Genomic DNA, 17654 nt, shown 5'->3' with positions numbered 1-17654 from the left:
TGTACACTCACTTGCCAGCTTCCTGTCCAGCCATTTGGTCCAAGAAATTCTCTTTTCCATCTGGTGTTGTTGAAATGATGATCTTACCTCGTACTTCTAACAACATCATGTGCCCTGCCTTGACCAATAGCAGCCCATTTTCCAGTAGCCATCTTGGACTTCCTGTGTTCTTCCATTCAGTAATCTAAGCTTTAATGAGCCAGGTCTCTGTTAGAAGCCTGCAAAATTTTAAGTCTCATGGAGCTGAATCAGACTGTTTTAAATAATATAGCATTCTGTTTTATTTTTATCTTCTCAAAACTTAAATAATCTTTGAATAATCAAAAAAATTTTTTTTAATAAAATCTCTTTAGAATTCTTTTTTTTTTTTTTTGTAAAATCTAACTGTTGAAAGATTTATTCTTGATTACTATTTAGAAAATTTTTTGAAGGAAGCAATTTTAATTCAACAAAAAAAAATATAATTTTAAATGTCTTTATACATATTTATATTTCAGTTCTATAAAAAAGTGATAAGTCAGTCAGTGGAGGATTTTTCCAAGAAGGACAAACAGTCTCAAGATAGCTTGTCTGCTTCTATGACAGCATCAGTGCCAGAATCAACACAGATGACGTTTGTGCCTTGGAATGAAAGCCATGCAGAGTGGCCGTCCCTCATCATTGAGATTGCTAGAGTATTTGAGGAAGATGTTGACCAGTTGCGCATATATCATGTGCGAGAGCTTTATTTGAGAGGTTTAGACAAAACTGCTGAAGAGGTGAGTGGTGACCAAATATTTTGTTCAGCCTTTAGTTTACCCCGTGAAGAAGATTGTTACAAGTATTTCAGAGGCATTTTCTCTTTGAGGAAATCAACTTTTTGTAATGGTTTCATACATTTGCATTATCATCATGTTCATGTATAAGCATATGAGGAAGTTTTTAAGTGGGAACTCTCCTTCAAATCATACCCTATAGCTTATAGAAAGGTAAAGACACATTGTATAATGTATTCCTGGATACACTTAGTTTGAAAAGCAAAGCAGTAATTTTGAAGATTTAAAATTACCTAGCTCTATTGTGAGTTGCTGAAAACAAGAACAAGCAATGGAAACAAAGCTGTTTAAAAAGAGTAAGATAATCAGCTGAGTTTGGCTTATGGAAAACATAAGCCAGTGTCTCTATTGCTAAATTCACAACTTGTGCCAGCATTATGTATGACTACTACATATTTTAAATTAAGAAAATGTGCAGAAAACAGCTTCTGTAGAAAAACTACAGGTAGTTTATAGCTTCTGTTACCTAGGTGACCAAGTCAATAACCAGTGTGGATGCTCTGAAAGTGTAGCTGCTAGAATAAGAAAAGCTTGGGCAAAGTTCAGAGAGCTCCTACCTCTGCTGGTGACAAAGGGCCTCTCACAGAGTGAAAGGCAGACTGTATGATGCATGTGTGTGAACAGCCATGTTACATGGCAGTGAAACACAGGCCGTGACTGCTGAGGACATGCGTAAGCTTGCAAGGAATGAAGCCAGTATGCTTCGCTGGATGTGTAATGTCAGTGTGCATACACAACAAAGTGTAAGTGCCCTGAGAGAAAAGTTGGACTTAAGAAGCATCAGATGTGGTGTGCAAGAGAGATGACTGCACTGGTATGGTCATGTGTTGCATATAGATGAGGACAGTTGTGTGAAAAAGTGTCACACCCTAGCAGTAGAGGGAACCTGTAAAAGAGGTAAACCCAGGAAGACCTGGGATGAGGTGGTGAAGCACAACCTTTGAACGTTGGGCCTCACCGAGGTAATGACAAGTGACCGAGACCTTTGGAGATATGCTGTGCTTGAGAAGACCCAGCAAGCCAAGTGAGACCGTAACTGTGGCCTATGCCAGTGCAGCATAACCAGCCCATTTAAGAGTACCCTTCAATCATTGGGCAATAAACTGCACTTGCGAAGACCTGTTGAGGCAAGTGAAATAATTGTTGTGGCTGATGACAGTACCGCCTGATTGGCACCCATGCCGGTGGCACATAAAAAACACCATTCAAGTGTGGTTGATGCCAGTGCTGCTTGACTGGTCCTGTGCCGGTGGCACGTTAAAAGCACCATTCAAGCGTGATTGTTGCCAGTTCCAGCTGACTGGTCTCGTGCTGGTGGCATGTACAAAGCACCCACTACACTCTGGGAGTGGTTGACGTTAGGAAGGGCATTCAGCTGCAAAAACTTTGCCAGATCGGATTGGAACCTGGTACAGCCTTCTGGCTTGCCAGCCCTCAGTCAAACCGTCCAACCCATGCCGGCATGGAAAGTGGACATTAAACGACGACGATGATGATGAAGTTTCAACTCGTCTAATTGTTAGTCAAACCTTTCACAGTCCTGGTATCGTTATGTCATCATTACTCTAACTTCAGACTGCATCTGGTAGCAGGGTCTTTTGTTCAGTAGTTCCATTATTGCTGGAATAAAAAGAAATGTTTAAAAAATATTTTAAAAAATTAATTCTAAGCTATCTTTATTATGACATTGTTTTCTTTGCAATCATATTTTAGGCTGATCTCTATTTGTTCTTGTGTTCTCTAGGTATTGTTAACAATGAATCTAGATCCAGAACTTGGTGCTAGCTTACTGGAAATATTAGGTCAGCGAATAGCTTATTATATAGAAAAGCAGAATCCGTCCAAATCTCTTGATATATATGCTTCAATGACAACCTCACTTTCACAGTGGTTGAAAAAACAGGTAAGCATCCATGCTTTAAAAATGCTATACTTTTGTTTCAGCCAGTCAGAAATCTGTATAAGTTGCATGCCTTGCAGTGAAATTTTGATTTTAACAAAATTTTAGTTTTTAATTGTAGAGCTACCAAGTCTTACATGTTAGGACAATATCATATTCACTTGACATGCTAAATACAGCTGTCAAAACTTTCCTTAAAATAAACTGTTTTTGTAATTCTTCCAAGTTCAGAAAATTTTCTTTTTCATTTAAAACCAGTTTACTGATAATGTTCTATGTTATTAACAAGCTATTTAATAGTTTACAATTGTTCCAGTTTCAAGTATGGAAAAAGTTGATTTAAACTTCCTTCTTTCCAAATCATCATGTTTGGATTATCACCAAGAGTATCATGACTTAGTCTCAAACTAAGTTGAATGGTATTCAAGCTGGCATGAATGTTGCAACAACAATTATCATATATTGTGGAGAAAGGACATTGTACATAGCTTTTAGGAGGTAATACTTAAATCAAAAACCTAGTGTGTCTGAATAAGATTAGTTTAGTTAATATTTAGGCTTAATATAAAAACAGCGTATTGTTAATGATGTTAACACTTGATGAAAGAATGATTAAATTCACAAACGTTGATGTTTGGAGACTAATAAATTAGCATGTTTATTGTAGCTTTGAATAAGTCTATATGCTCAATGCCACCATAAATACTTTTAAATATTTCTTTCTGATGAAGCCATTTTCTCAAAACATCAGTTCTCTTCCATGGCATATATATTGCCAATTGACAAGTCCCTTAACATCTTGGGGGTTGTTGGGGTGCTGCAACCATGCAGCATATCTAAGGCAAAAAAGCCTGGTGGAGCCCATTTCTCTCCCGGCTAAACTCATTTCTACAGCTGAGTGGACTGGAGCAACATGAAGTGTTTTTCTCAAGAACACAATGGATTGCCTGATCCAGGGATCAAAACCAAAATCTTACGGTCATGAATCCAACACCCTAACCACTAAGCAATGTGCTTCCAATAGTGGTACTCATTTTTCAGCTGAGTAGACTGGAGCACCATGAAGTGAAGTGTTTTGCTCAAGAACATTGCCCAGTCCAAGAATCAACCACAACCTAATGATCCTGAGTCCAACAGCCTAACCACTAAGCCAGTGCCCTGTAACTAGTATGCCATGGTACACTGATGTGCCACAGTGTAACCTGAATAAAAATTTTTTTCCTATACTTTTAGTTCAGGTGTGCCACCAAATTTTGAAAAGAATGTAAGTTTACAAGTGAAAAAAGGTTGCGGAGCACTACAGTAAACTACACACCTCCACAGCATATATATACTTTAAATGACTTTGTCAAGCAGACCACCTCTATTTTCCTTGCATTGTTTTGTATTTTCAATTTTAGACCTACATGTGATATTTGGGGTCAGGTTAAAAGCGAGATTGGGGTCGCAAAAAATTTTAAGACATGGATGCAACAGATTGTGTTTTGAATAGTGAGGAGTTGCTACTATCAAATTCTATTTGATAATCTCTACCAGTATTTTGTCCATTCATGAAGTTGTAAAAAATTTTTTTCATTTCACAGGATACCACTTCTCTCTATACTCCAGACTGTTCTGTGCCAGCCATTTGCCAGCTGTTAAACCAAGTTGTAAAATGCTTAGAAGAAGGCTCAGATGATTATAACCGTGCCATAGCTTTAGTTGAACTTGTTTCCACATTGAAGACATCATGAAACCAATTGAAATTTCAAGATTTCTGACTGAAACCCTTTTCTTTACAATTGAAGTCTCAACAACTTGGGAGTTTTGTTTTTTCCCCCACTGTGATTTGTTATCAATTCGAAATTGAAGTAAAGATCATTTGGAGTGAAGTTTCATTTTCATCTTACTTTATTTGTCCCTTTTTTTTTTTTTTTTGCCTTGGTATTAAGTCTCATTTTTTGTTTTGCTACTATAAGAAAGAAACACTTTCCACTACATCCAGTTTAATATATCATACCTGATATTTATGTTCTTGTTACGATGGTAGTGGTGTTGATAGGTATTATAGCTGTAAGTTTTTGACAAACCCAGTCAGCAGTTAAGTTTTGATTCTAAATTAGAATCATTTAACTTGATGCTAATGACTTTGATAAGTGATATGATCATAACAGCTTTTTCTCCACTGTTATAACTGTTAAATATTAATATAGTCTGTCATAATTACTTTCCAGTTGGCAGTGAAGTATTAGTTTCTTTCTAGATAAATATCTGTAACCCAGCTTCGATGTTCATTTATTGTGCTAACATTCTTTGTAAAGCATTGAACATCTCAAGTTTTCCAATTCCCATTACATATAGCTCTCAGACTTCAAATCTAATAAAGAGGCTATTTTTTTTGTTCCTCTCTTTTCCAATACAGACAATCTATACTCAATGAATGAAGTCTGCTAAGACTTATAACTCCTGATTGAAAACTACTTTCTATAAGAAAATAAATTTTCCTTTTAAATTATGAAATGTAACAATGATGTACCTTAAGGACAAAAAGCATGGAGTAAGGAGAAATTAAGGTTTTATTTTTATTTTTTTCTTCTATTTCTTGACTCTAGCCCAGTACTATCATAGAATGACTCTTTACTCCTAAGATTATTTATTTAACTGAAAGCTGTGAAGCTTTTAATTATTTTTATATATTTTTATTCACTTCTTCACCATATTTAGTGTTAATCCAAATTGTAAGACATTTGTAACATTTTTTTTTTTTGCTCTTCTCTTGTTATTTACCTTTGAATTCAGGGGATTATTTATATTTTAATACTCAAATGAATTTGCTTGTTACCTTAATATATCTGCCAACTCTGTATTTTATGTGTGTGGTGTATAGGATGCACATAACATTTGTTGAAACATAGATGTATTATGTTGAGGTTTATCAGGTGTCCCGAGACATTTTCAAAGAAATGTAATGCAAATAATGTATTTTTGGCTGGTTTACAAATGCAGAGTGAAGTGTCATCACCTAAAAATTCGTGTGTGTATATGTACACACACAATTACCTGATTTAATGTATCTAACAATGAAAATGCTTTGCACATACACATACATTTGTTTTCTAAATTAAATTTAAATTCGTTATTAATTCTAAATATTTTAAAACTTAATTCTGCTTTTTCTTTAACTGTAAATATATAATCAGTTTGACTTCTTTCAAGTTTCTATTCCTCTCTTTTATCAGTCTTCAATGAAAGCTAACGAGCAAAGCTAAATTCTCTCTTATGCTTTATTGCTGATAACAATTGCTCAGTTGTGAAGAATATTTAATTCAAATTATATTAAAATATCTTAATGTATTTGACAAATATTTCTCACATGTTTGGTATGTTCATATTTATATACATACACTGTATGCAATCCAGTTTTGTTTCTCAAACTGCAAACCTTCTGTTTTGGGAGAGGCAGGAACATAACAATTTGTAATTTCCTGCCATATAAAAACTGCTTTAATGCCTGAATAAGAAACTATTATATATTCTTTAAAAAATGTGTACAAGTTGTTTTCATCAATAATGTAACATGATCATTTTATTTTGAAATGATTTCAATATAAAAGATGGTTCTTGTCTTTGGATAAAGTTATGCAATGCATGACTTGTGTTTCTTTGTTGATCATATTTAACAAATGAATCTAATTTCCTGATGTTATCCCTATTTATTTCACCTCCATCACTTGCCTAACTGGACACAATGCAAATTATCCCTCAACACATTATGAAGTTGGATCTAGTTGTTTCATAGAATGTTATTCTGATCAAACTTCTGCCTACTACTTCTCATTTATTACAGGGACAGTGTGTTTTGGTTGATTTCGATTGGAGAGTGTTTACTGATGTATTTTAAGATCAGTTTAGTTTCTCTAATGTTCTCAAAAATCTGTGATAACTTTGGTAACTGTAACTTAAATAACATAGACAAACAGATTCAGAAGTTACGTTATCCAGGAATTTTTAAACAATTTGCTTTTGAAATCGTATAGTCAATTTATATCAATGAAAATAAACAAACATGTTTTATTATACTGACAATTTCTTACAAATCAGCTTTCTTTAGTCTTTGGTTTTCTTTTTAAAAATGTTTTTTAATATAAGGATAAATGAAGAACTTAAATGCTTTCAGATTTAAATGAAAAATGTCATTATTTACCTGATATCATGCTTCAGCCAGTATGTTGTGATCCCTATACAAAGTACAATACTTTGCTTGCCTCAGTCTGCATCTGGTAAATAACTAGATCCCCCATCTTTCAGGGGCTGATACTAAAAATATACTTTCATCCAGCTATAAAAACACTTGTAAGAACTATGACTTCATGTTATTAATTACAAAAATCAACCCAGCTATGATCACATAGAGAAGTGTGTGCAGAACAATTAAAATATACACAGCAAACTTGTGCATATATATATATACACACAAACACATATATGTATGCCGTAACACTTCATAATATTGAGGTCCTATAATTGTCAGTGCAAGCATCACAAATGAATAATCAAAATAGCATGCATTCATTGCTTTGTAAAGCTTCACATGACCAAATGTTTTCTGTCAGCTGAAATCAAATATCAACCAGTAATACAGTTGGTAGTTTTTTTTTCTTTTCTTTTCTTTTCCAAAGAATTTAGGAATATATCAACGAGATGAATCAGTTACGATTTCTTGTTTAGTATTAGAAAGGAGTAGTGGAATGAATAATTTGACAGATAAATTGCTACAGGAGAAACACCATCACTGATTACAGTGATCAAAATAACTCAATGACCTGTATGAAACTGGTGACATGTAGTTGATGTCTTAGTTATTACACACATACATTAGCTGACTACTCACTTTTACTACAATCCTGTATGAAGCATCCTTACAGTTTTTTATTTCTAAAAAGAGAAGAAAAAGTCTTTGGGTGAAATAGATGATCCTACTGACATTGGATAGACACTGAGTAGATTCTCATTCAACATATTAAAGCAGAAAAACCTCAAACCGATAATGATAGTGTTTTTATGATAATATAACATCTTCATTCAAGTGTATTTGAATTTTTTTTTTTATTTATATTTTGTGGAAGTGTTATCACAAAAATGGTGTTTCTGAAATATTGCATTTTTGTCTGACCTCCAAGTTTACTAAATAAAATTAAACTAGTCTAAGACTTCTTTTTGCTTGTTATTTATGAAATCAAATCCTTCTTTTCTCACCACCACCTCCTTCCACACACTGCATATGTGTGCTTATATAGTTTCAGAAACTTATTAACATCATCATTTTAAACATTCTGACATATTTAAGATGATAGAATTCCAGTTTAAACAAAATTTAGCATTAAAATTACAATTTTAAATCCATTGAAGCATATATAAAAACTACCAATCACAACTAAGTTTGCTATCAATATTTATATTTCTGACAAATCTGCAAGTCATCAAAATTAACAACAACAGGAAGAACAATTTTCAATATTTTATGTACAAAAAGAAAATGTTTGCTAAGATGTGTAGCTACACAAATTTTGATGCTATTGCAAGAATTTTTGTAAATTCCTTTCCTTGGCCTCTTAGCTGTGAGGGAATTGGAACACGGATCCGAGTACCTGTGGGGCTGTTATTGTCCTCAACAAGAACTATGTTGTTTGTGTCAAACCTAGGCATCAGAGGCTTTTGCGTTTGCTTCAGTCCAACAATGTATGCTTTCTTTTTTTGTCCCTTTATGGCAACCAGTATTTTGTCACCTATCATTCCAACTCCCTTTTTGTTGTAGACTTGGATCACACGTGCTGGGCGACCTGCAGCAGCTGCAGCTCTGCCAATTGCACTATTGTCGACAACACGCATTCTTGCAAGCTTGCGAATTTCACAAAGACTTTGCGTTGTGCTGCAAAAGAGATTAACATAACCAAATTCTTTTCAAAATCACAATCATCAATCATTAAAATTTCAATTTACATTTGTTTTGTTTTTACTATACTTGTACATTATGTACCCAAGAGTATATATGTGGCACACAGTCAAACAGTACAGATATGCTATAGGGGTTATGAGTGTGGTCACTGTACAATCTCTATCATGAATAAAATGTTTCCAGCTGAATGCTAGATATTTTATTTAAATACCTTAAGCTTTTGAGAATAGTTATTAATGCATTTATAATTTATTGGATTATTAACCTGATCTTCATACATTAAACACTATTTTCTGACTAAAATATCCCTTGCCTAAAAGACAGGTAACAGTTAGCAACAAGAAAGGTGCATGGCTATAAATGCCTTGTTAAGTATTCATCCAGCTCATATTTGCAAGGTAAAAATGGATGTAAAATGAACAAAGATTAAGTTGCACTTAATTTGCTCAGTATCAAAGCGAAAAGTTAATATAAGAAATATGTTTATTGCAATAAATAATGGAGTGTTGAACCTCTGGTAAGGTATGACACTTGAGATAGGTGAATGAAATAAAAACATCTTGACAAAAAAAAAAATTAGTCAAGTGCTGTTATCCCAACCCTTGAATTAATGTTACCTGACAATATTTACAAACAGAGGCATAGCTGTGTAGTTAATAAGTTCACTTCCCAACCATATGGTTTCAAGTTTAGTAACACTGCATAGCACCTTAAGCAAGTGTCTTCTACTATAGCTCTAGGCCAAACAAAGCCTTGTGAATAGATTCAATAGACAGAAACTGAAAACCCATCATATATATATATGATCATCATCATCGTTTAACATCCGCTTTCCATGCTAGCATGGGTTGGACGATTTGACTGAGGACTGGTGAAACCGGATGGCAACACCAGGCTCCAATCTAATTTGGCAGAGTTTCTACAGCTGGATGCCCTTCCTAACGCCAACCACTCAGAGAGTGTAGTGGGTGCTTTTACATGTCACCCGCACGAAGGCCAGTCAGGCGGTACTGGCAACGGCCATGCTCATCTCACTCGAGAAACCTCAGATTTTCAATTTATTTAATCTAAAACATATATATATTTGAGTGGGAGTCTGTTTTGACATTATGTATTAGTTGTAAGCGAGCATCCCTGTCACAAAGATGGTGTCCATTTCTAATCTTCTGTAAAAATGCTCAACCATAGAAAAATATTACCTTGTTTGAAAAACAAGTGAGGGTTGGCAACAGGAAGGGCATATTGGCAGCAGAAAATCCAATCTCAACAAACTCCATCTGATCCATACAAACATTGAAAAGTAGACATTGAAACAATAATGATGATGGAGGATACGAGAAATGAGTGACAAAGTGTTGCAGGAAAATGGCGTACATTTAGAATATGCATTACCAGATATTGTTGAATTATAACAAGGAGTCGGCACAGATTTCTAAAAACATGGAAAAGGGTTCAGAAAACTTTGTAAAAATTCAATTGATTTTAGAGTCATCATCATTTAATGTTTGGGATGCTTTAACGTGCCACTGGCACAGGCACCAATTTGCATGACACCGGTATCTGCCATGACTGCAATTTTGCTCGGCTTGATGGATCTTTTCAACCATGACATGATGCCAAATGTCTCAATCATTGCCTCTGTGAGGCCCAACACTTGAAAGGAACTCAGCCACTTTGCCACCATGAGGCCCAACGCTCGGAAAGGAATTCAGCCACTTTGCTTCAGTGAGGCCCAACGCTTGAAAGGTGTTCTTTTTGCTTGCATGAGCCCCAACGCTCAAAAGGTGTTCTTTACACGCCACCAGCACAGGTGCACTTGGCTTGACGGGTCCGCTCAAGCACAGCACATCACCAAAGTCATGGTAACTAGTCATTCCCTCTGTGAAGCTCAAAGTTCAAAGATCATGCTTCACTACCTCGTTCCATGTTTTCCTGAGTCTACCTCTACTACAGGTTCCCTCCACAGTTAGAGACCAGCACTTCTTTACACACCTGTCCTCATCCATACACATCATGACAATACCAACACAGTCATCTCTCTTGCACATGGTATGCCTAACTTTTCTCTCAAGATGGTTACACTCTGTCGAACATGCACACTGACATTGCACATCCAGCAAAGCATACTGGCTTCATTTCTTTCAACCCTATGCATATCCTCGGCTGTCACAGCACATGTTTCACTGCCATGCAGCATAGCTTTTCACACACAGATACCAAACAATCTGCCTTTCACTCTGAGTGAGGCCCTTTGTTACCAGTAGGGGTAGGAGTTCTCTGAACTTTGCCCATCCTAATCCCATTCTCACAGCTACACTCATAGAGCATCCACCTCCACTAGATAATGGAAGCTATCTACTATCTCTAGCTTGTTCCCCTGGCAGTTGATGGAGTCTATTTTCTGCACATTTTCAGTGTTTATTGTACATGTGCATCTTCCACATACAAAAGCTAGTTTCCTTGTTAACCTTCCTCTGATGTTGCTGTACCTTTTGTGTGTCCAAAGCTTACACTGGGTGCATCTTATGGAGTTTCTACCTACAATTTTTCTACAGATTGAGCAGGGCTGTCTACCTGAAGGAACTTGTGATTTGTCTGCCTTCCTACTTATTAAAACTGATTTTTGCTAGATTAACTCTAAGGCCCTTTGATTCTAGACCTTGCTTCCACACTTACAACTTCTCTAGTTCAGTTAGTGATTCAGCTATAAGAGCAAAGTCATAAGCATAGAGGAGCTCCCAGGGGCAACCTGTCTTGAATTCCTCTGTTATTGCCTGGAGGACTATGATGAACAAGAGGGGCTGAGCACCGATCCTTGGTGAACCCCTACTTGTACCCTGAATTCTTCGCTGTACCCATTGCCAACCCTCACCTCACTGTTAGCATCCCTGTACATAGCTTGTACAGCTCTCACCAACCACTCGTCTATCCCCAGTTTCCGCACTGACCACCAGATAAGGGATCGGGGGGGGACCCTGTCAAAGGCTTTCTCCAAGTCAACAAAGGCCAAGTACAGAGGTTTATCTTCGGCTATGTATTTCTCCTGCAGCTGCCTCACTAGAAATATAGCATCAGTGGTGCTTCTCCCTGACACAAAACCAAACTGCATCTCATCTAATTAGTTGGGCTATGACTCTCTCCGTAACTTTCATCACCTGATCCAGCAATTTGATAATTCTGTAATTATTTCTATCTAAGGCATCACCTTTACCTTTGTAGCAGTTGACTATGGTGTTGCTACACCAGTCATTGATAAAATAATAAAGAAATACAGCATAAGAGAAAATGTGTTTGGCCAGTTCACAAAATGAATAGTTCAGTCATTAATCATGAAGTATAAGAGCAATAAGATAAACCAGCACTAATTATGTTTGGCCAGTGTCAAGTCTTGAATTCTAGAAAACTATGAGAGAGAGGCTGAATAATAGAGGAATTGAGTCATATTACATCAACTGCTGGCATTTCATTATTTATATGCAGAACATTTTATTCTATACTGCATCTGTTCACTTAGTTGATAGGAATATAGACAAAAACATTTAGACACATTCTATGCAATAGACTGGCAGTCTATCCATGGGAAGATTTATCTTTGTTTTGCATTTGATGGCACCACTCAAGCACTTCCATTTCTCTTCACCACCCAAAAATGACAAATCAAATTTGAGATATTTACCAAAATGTCCGGGGAAAGCCAGTAGAAGTGATATTTGAAATACATGGAATACTGTTCCGCAAAATATTTCCAAACATCTTGATTGAAAGGGTTACAACTGCAAAAATACAGAAAAAGTATAATTCATATTTAATTAGACAATAAAAATGTCAAGGTCCTAGACTGCAATATCACTGAATCAAATTCCTTACAGCTATTGTATGATGCCAATCAACCTATCTGAAATCATTCAAATTTTCTATTCTACTAAATATTCTACAAACTGTTATGGCAACTACTTCTATTGATTATGTTCAAAGAAAAAAAAATATAGAAACACAAAAGGAGTTGTTTTTCATACTGCCAGAAAAAAAAAATAGTGATCAACACATTTTTCTCAGCATATTTATTCTACTTATAAATCTAATTGATACTCACTCACCTGGAAAATAATCTTTCACTAAAGAAATGAAACAAAACCTACTCCATTCTAAAAAAAAATTACTTCAATAATTCATAAGTAAATATTGCTCATTCTAACAAATATTAGAAAAAACAAAATGCAAGTGTTATATTTTGACTATACTATTGGTAGTATTTTCACATCAACAATGACAAAGTCTTAGGATAGACTAGTGCCACATTCCTGATATTAACACTCTTTTCATGGTTTGGTAAAGAGGAAATAGTAGTAAAAAATGACCTCAGCAGGCCTTTTGAGGTTGATGAGATTGATACAGCTGATATTCAGTTTGAATGTCTACAAATCAATTACCTGCAGGAAAAATGTGGGTGAAAAGGAAAACTCTAGGGCAAGAAGGATTGGTTATAGTGGTTAATGTGACACCTGGGGTGGCAGACAGGGTGTGTATAAAGAGCCAGTTATATCAGGTGATCTCTTTCTGCATCTAGTTGATGCCAAAGCCTAGCTATCAAGGAAGTTGACCATGAATTTAGTGATGGTCCAAGTTTCATATCCATATAGTAGGGTTGTCTTGATTGCTACTATGAAGGTTCTCTTTTTGAGTTATCTGGAGAATTGAAGGTTTAAATATTATCCATATTCATGAGTGTTTTCCTAAAAAAAAGTCTCTATGCACTTTGATATTCTTGATATCCCACTCCAAGTCTGCCAAGAATGATCTTAATCACTTGATGCCAGAAACTTGCTTGAGCAAAGAATCTTCAACAGCCTTCAGTGATTCGTGGTCAGATGTACTGTGGACTATGTATTCTATCTTTCTGAAATTTAACTCCAGATTAACTAACTTGTATTCATACTCTACCCTTGACAAAAGGGCTTGATCATCTATGATTTTATTTGGCAGCAAAGTTTTGTCATTGATAAAGTTTAAATCAGTCAGTGTCACCAAACCAACCTTCCTGAATTTCCTCAAAGTAATCAGAAAACCCAACTCTTCATGGTCTCCATCTATTTGCTGCATGGTGCAGTCCAAAATGATGATGCCATGCATCAATTTCACACCCATGAAATCAGTTGTAAGCATTGATGTATTGCCTATATGAACAGGAATTAATCTTCTCTCTTCGCTCCTTTGTGCCATATGGGCTCAACTCCTCTTCATCTGACACCTACTTCCTCTCTTCATTCCTACCCAGCTCTCCTCTCTTGCCCTGACACCTACTTCCTCTCTTCACTCCTACCTACTTTCTTCCTTCATTGATACCCCCTCCGTCCACACCACACCCACACCCTGCACAACTTCGCACACACTAGCAGTGACCACTTCCCAGCACCCACACCATCATCCATACACCCACACATCAAAGTCACCAGCCCCTACTCATATGCACACACACACGCACCATCGTTTTGGGATAACCAGTACTTTATCATCTCCCCTTCTTCCTAGATCCTCTGTCCAACTACCTTTTTCTAACCAGTCACTATGATTGACCTCTAAATCCACAATGTTTTTTTTTTATTTTCTCTCTCTCTGTTTATTTCCTCGAGTTCCTTTCTGTTGAAGAGTATAGGCTTGAAACATAAAAGACTTTCTCACCGTCCCAAGCGTCTTCCAGCATATTTTGACAAAAAATAAATTCTGAAAAAAAATTTGACAAAAACTTTTGGAAAAATTTTTCAGAATCATAATCTCCGTATTTTCCCGCATATTTTGAAAAAAAAAAAATTCTGAAAAAAGTTTAAAATGAAGAATTTAGGGGCGTAATTTCAAAATGCCGATTTTTGCCTTTTTTTTTTTTTGCAGATTCGTATTCTCCGTAGCCGAGAACGGGGGTTTGTGTAGAAAAAAAAAAATTAAATAAAAAAAAGAAGGGTGTTTTGGGGTGGGGTACAAAAGGAAGTCTTGTCAAATTCTTTTCCATAAATACTTATATACTCTGAATCCACAGCGTCTCAGCGTTATTTGTTGAAAATTTCGTCAAAAAGTATCCATTTTTCTGAAAGTTATGAGGCAACAAAGTCGATGGGGGTACACATCTGTCGTTATGCCGTCTTATTATTATTGCTATTACTGGTATTTCGCTTTTTGTTCAGAGACAAAGGTAAAATCTACACAAAGAACAAAAATGAACCTGTGTGGCTCAACAAATATAATTCTCCAACAAAGAAAATTAGCAAAAACACGACGGATACGGTTCTTTTTGTTATAGCATTACAGGGTACTCTTTTGAAAGTGTTTCTTCTACATTTTGTTTCAGTCCCTTTTCGAATAAATACTAACTGTTGTTTAGCCACCAAACGAAATGATACAAGTTTCGGTGAACTCATATATTCTAGGATCACCCCGCAATTGAAAAAAAATGTTGAGAGCAACAACAATCAAGGAAATACCTAGCTTAAAAAGGGGGGAAAAGTAAATATGCAACATACCTCCTCGTGTTAGCTCAAGTTCATATTCGGTCGCGAATCTCAATAACACCGGAAGTTTATTGCCTTATCTCCCTTTACGAAGATTGAAAGCTATAATACAGTGAACTATTATTATTTATTATAGCTTGCAAGGTATATTATTAACAACTACCACTCCTGGGCCACAGATGGGGAGATGGAATCGTTGATTGGATACGAACCAACTACACATACAACTGATTATATGATATAACAAATCCAGATAAAAATTATCCCCATTGGACACAGAATCTATGAATTAAGTTAAATGGGAAAGACGAGCTAAACAGTCTAGGGGAGGTCACTCTGAGGAAACTCGTGATAGCTTGTGGCGAAAGCAGTCCAACACAACTGTCTCTTCGTTTAGTCGAAGGGCTAGGTCTCGAAACATTAGATTCTTCTCTTTTCATTTGAATTGTCATATGTTCGTATTTTCTAGGACATCTGGATTCAGGTGTCAAAATTTGCGTTCGGGAAGAATGTCTAAAATCCTTTAAAAGTCTGGATTTTTATTAATACACTATTTAAAAAGATGTTTTCTTTTTATAGTTCCAAGAAAAAAAAAAAAAGAATTCCTTGAAAGGGTATGCAACATCAATTATAGACCACATATTGTTCAACCTGCCCACCACCATTATTATTCTCGATACCTAGGGAAAAGGAACTCATATATGTAAATAGGCAATTAAAATAAACACACCACATTGTTCATTTACAAAATCAAAGTAAGTTATGTAAAAAAAATCATTTACATGGAAGCTGTGACGATTTATATGTACCCAATAAATGAGAGGAAGAAAAATATTAGTAATTGATACAGCCTTTATTTGTTCGTTACAATGTAAGATACAGCTTCTTCGAGTTGTTATACATAGGTTATTTGGCATTTTGTTATCCATTCTGTAGGTAGTCAAGTTCATCTTTTGTTGACTGCTAGGAAAACGGATAGGAGACAGAAAGAGTTAAGGAATCAGTGCTCCTTTAGCGTATTATCTACAAGGGAAATTACTCTCGGTTACTTTTTAGTTTATTTTGTGTTAGTGCTACTTTCCGTGTTATCTACGTGAGCAAATTTACTTTGGTGAGTGATTACGCGCTTATTTGAATTATTATATGGTTTTCTTATAATTAAAATAGTAAGAATTTTGAAAAAATACATTTACAATGCTAGGTACAAAATAATTTAAAAAGTAACCTAAAGTAATCTCCCTTGTAGATCAAATGCCAAAAGAGCACCTACCTATCTGTGTTAACCAGTACAGACGATGAAAGTTGTGTAGTCGGGCAATGACAAGCCATACGTGAAGTGCTCCTTTTGGCCAGGGGCTAAGAGAAAGAGATGAGATCGAATTTGGGTTCTATATTTATATTTATTCTAACTAAATTAGGTCAGGCTAAACAAGGAATTTTCTGCCACTTATCAGCCCTGATCTAAATTTGACTTGAAATGCTCAGTTAAAGAATAGAACTGATCTGTATGTGACAGTTGACTCTCATAAATTTTTAAGTGCGCACTTATAATCTCGTAGAATAATCTAGGCTAGGTTTTGAATCTTGGCTAAGAATCTAGGAAGTTATTCATAACAGAAGGTAATCGTTCTCACAGTGACAATGCTCTTCTCAATATGTGTGATGTACCAGCTAAAACAACCTTTGCATTTCTTGCAGGGATGGTAAACCAGGGATCATGCTTAAATAATTTTCAGTTCCTTTTTTGATCATTCCTAGAGCTACTACAATTACTGGTGTTGTAATTGCCTTAAGATGCCAGATTTTTGTATTTCAATGAGAAAATCTTTCTATTTTCTGAGCTTGTCAAATTCTTTTGCAGAATTATCATGATCATAAGGGATACTCATGTCAATCAATGAACAGACTTTATTATTTTGGTCTTTTACAACAATATCCAGTTTATTAGCTTTGATAGTTCTGTCTGTATGTACTGGAAAGACCCAACGAATCGTTACATTTTCTCCCTTATTATTATTATTATGTGTGTGTGTGTGTGATACAGTACATGATAGGATTAAAGCATGAAATCTGTTACATATTTCCTGTAGTTAATTCCTTAACTGAGATCTCATAATAGCACTGCTCATGTTAATGTAATTCATATAATGAACAGGCAGAAAAAAACCATTCCCTGTCTCTACATCTGTAACTGTGTGTTTAATAGGATATTGATACTAAAATGTACAAATATATATGTTGGCAGAAAATGCAAAGGAAATAAGTTATACAATTACATGTGTTGAAATATACAGTAAGTTTTCCAATGTATTTTTTTTGCAGCATATACTAGGTATGCAATCTATTTCCCTGTCATGCAACAGTACAATATTTTCTGAAATATATACATATGATAAACTGAGGACTTTTACTGATTTATTTATTAATTTTAATGCCATTTTTGAGCACAAGATAGTTTACATTTATTAACTAAGTGAGAGAGTATTAGACAAATAAAGGATACG

At 35.4% G+C, this 17654-nt stretch overlaps 2 protein-coding genes across 3 annotated transcripts in view; one reads left to right on the top strand and one right to left on the bottom strand.

Annotated features, from left to right (window-relative positions):
- Positions 1-7902, top strand: part of LOC106879836 (rab3 GTPase-activating protein non-catalytic subunit) — a 74680-nt gene extending 66778 nt beyond the window's left edge. For both annotated transcript variants that reach the window (XM_014929541.3, XM_014929540.3), the window contains 3 exons: positions 498-758; positions 2560-2718; positions 4299-7902. In XM_014929541.3, the coding sequence (XP_014785027.1) occupies positions 498-758; positions 2560-2718; positions 4299-4448 (570 nt within the window). In that variant the 3' untranslated portion in view covers positions 4449-7902. The remainder of the gene's footprint in view (positions 1-497; positions 759-2559; positions 2719-4298) is intronic.
- A 297-nt stretch (positions 7903-8199) lies between these two features.
- On the bottom strand, positions 8200-15303 carry LOC106879835 (large ribosomal subunit protein uL14m). Its single transcript, XM_014929539.3, has 3 exons — positions 15163-15303; positions 12327-12423; positions 8200-8623 (listed from the first exon to the last, which is right to left on the bottom strand). Exons 2-3 carry the CDS (start codon positions 12401-12403, stop codon positions 8251-8253), a joined length of 450 nt encoding a protein of 149 aa, XP_014785025.1. The 5' UTR covers positions 12404-12423; positions 15163-15303; the 3' UTR covers positions 8200-8250.
- Positions 15304-17654: the final 2351 nt, after the last annotated feature.

The sequence above is a fragment of the Octopus bimaculoides genome, chromosome 11 (genome assembly GCF_046866305.1).
Source record: "Octopus bimaculoides isolate indiv1 chromosome 11, ASM4686630v1, whole genome shotgun sequence".
Classification (NCBI taxonomy): Eukaryota; Metazoa; Mollusca; class Cephalopoda; order Octopoda; family Octopodidae; genus Octopus; species Octopus bimaculoides.
The sequence above is the reverse complement of the archived record's forward strand: the minus strand, read 5'-3'. Positions and strand labels throughout refer to the sequence as shown.

Excerpts from the sequence above, each read along its gene's own strand:
- LOC106879835 (XM_014929539.3), bottom strand. The coding sequence starts at position 12,403 with ATGTTTGGAAATATTTTGCGGAACAGTATTCCATGTATTTCAAATATC. Across the intron at positions 8,624-12,326 it reads GGCTTTCCCCGGACATTTTG|CACAACGCAAAGTCTTTGTG; the intron begins GTAAATATCTCA and ends TCTCTTTTGCAG.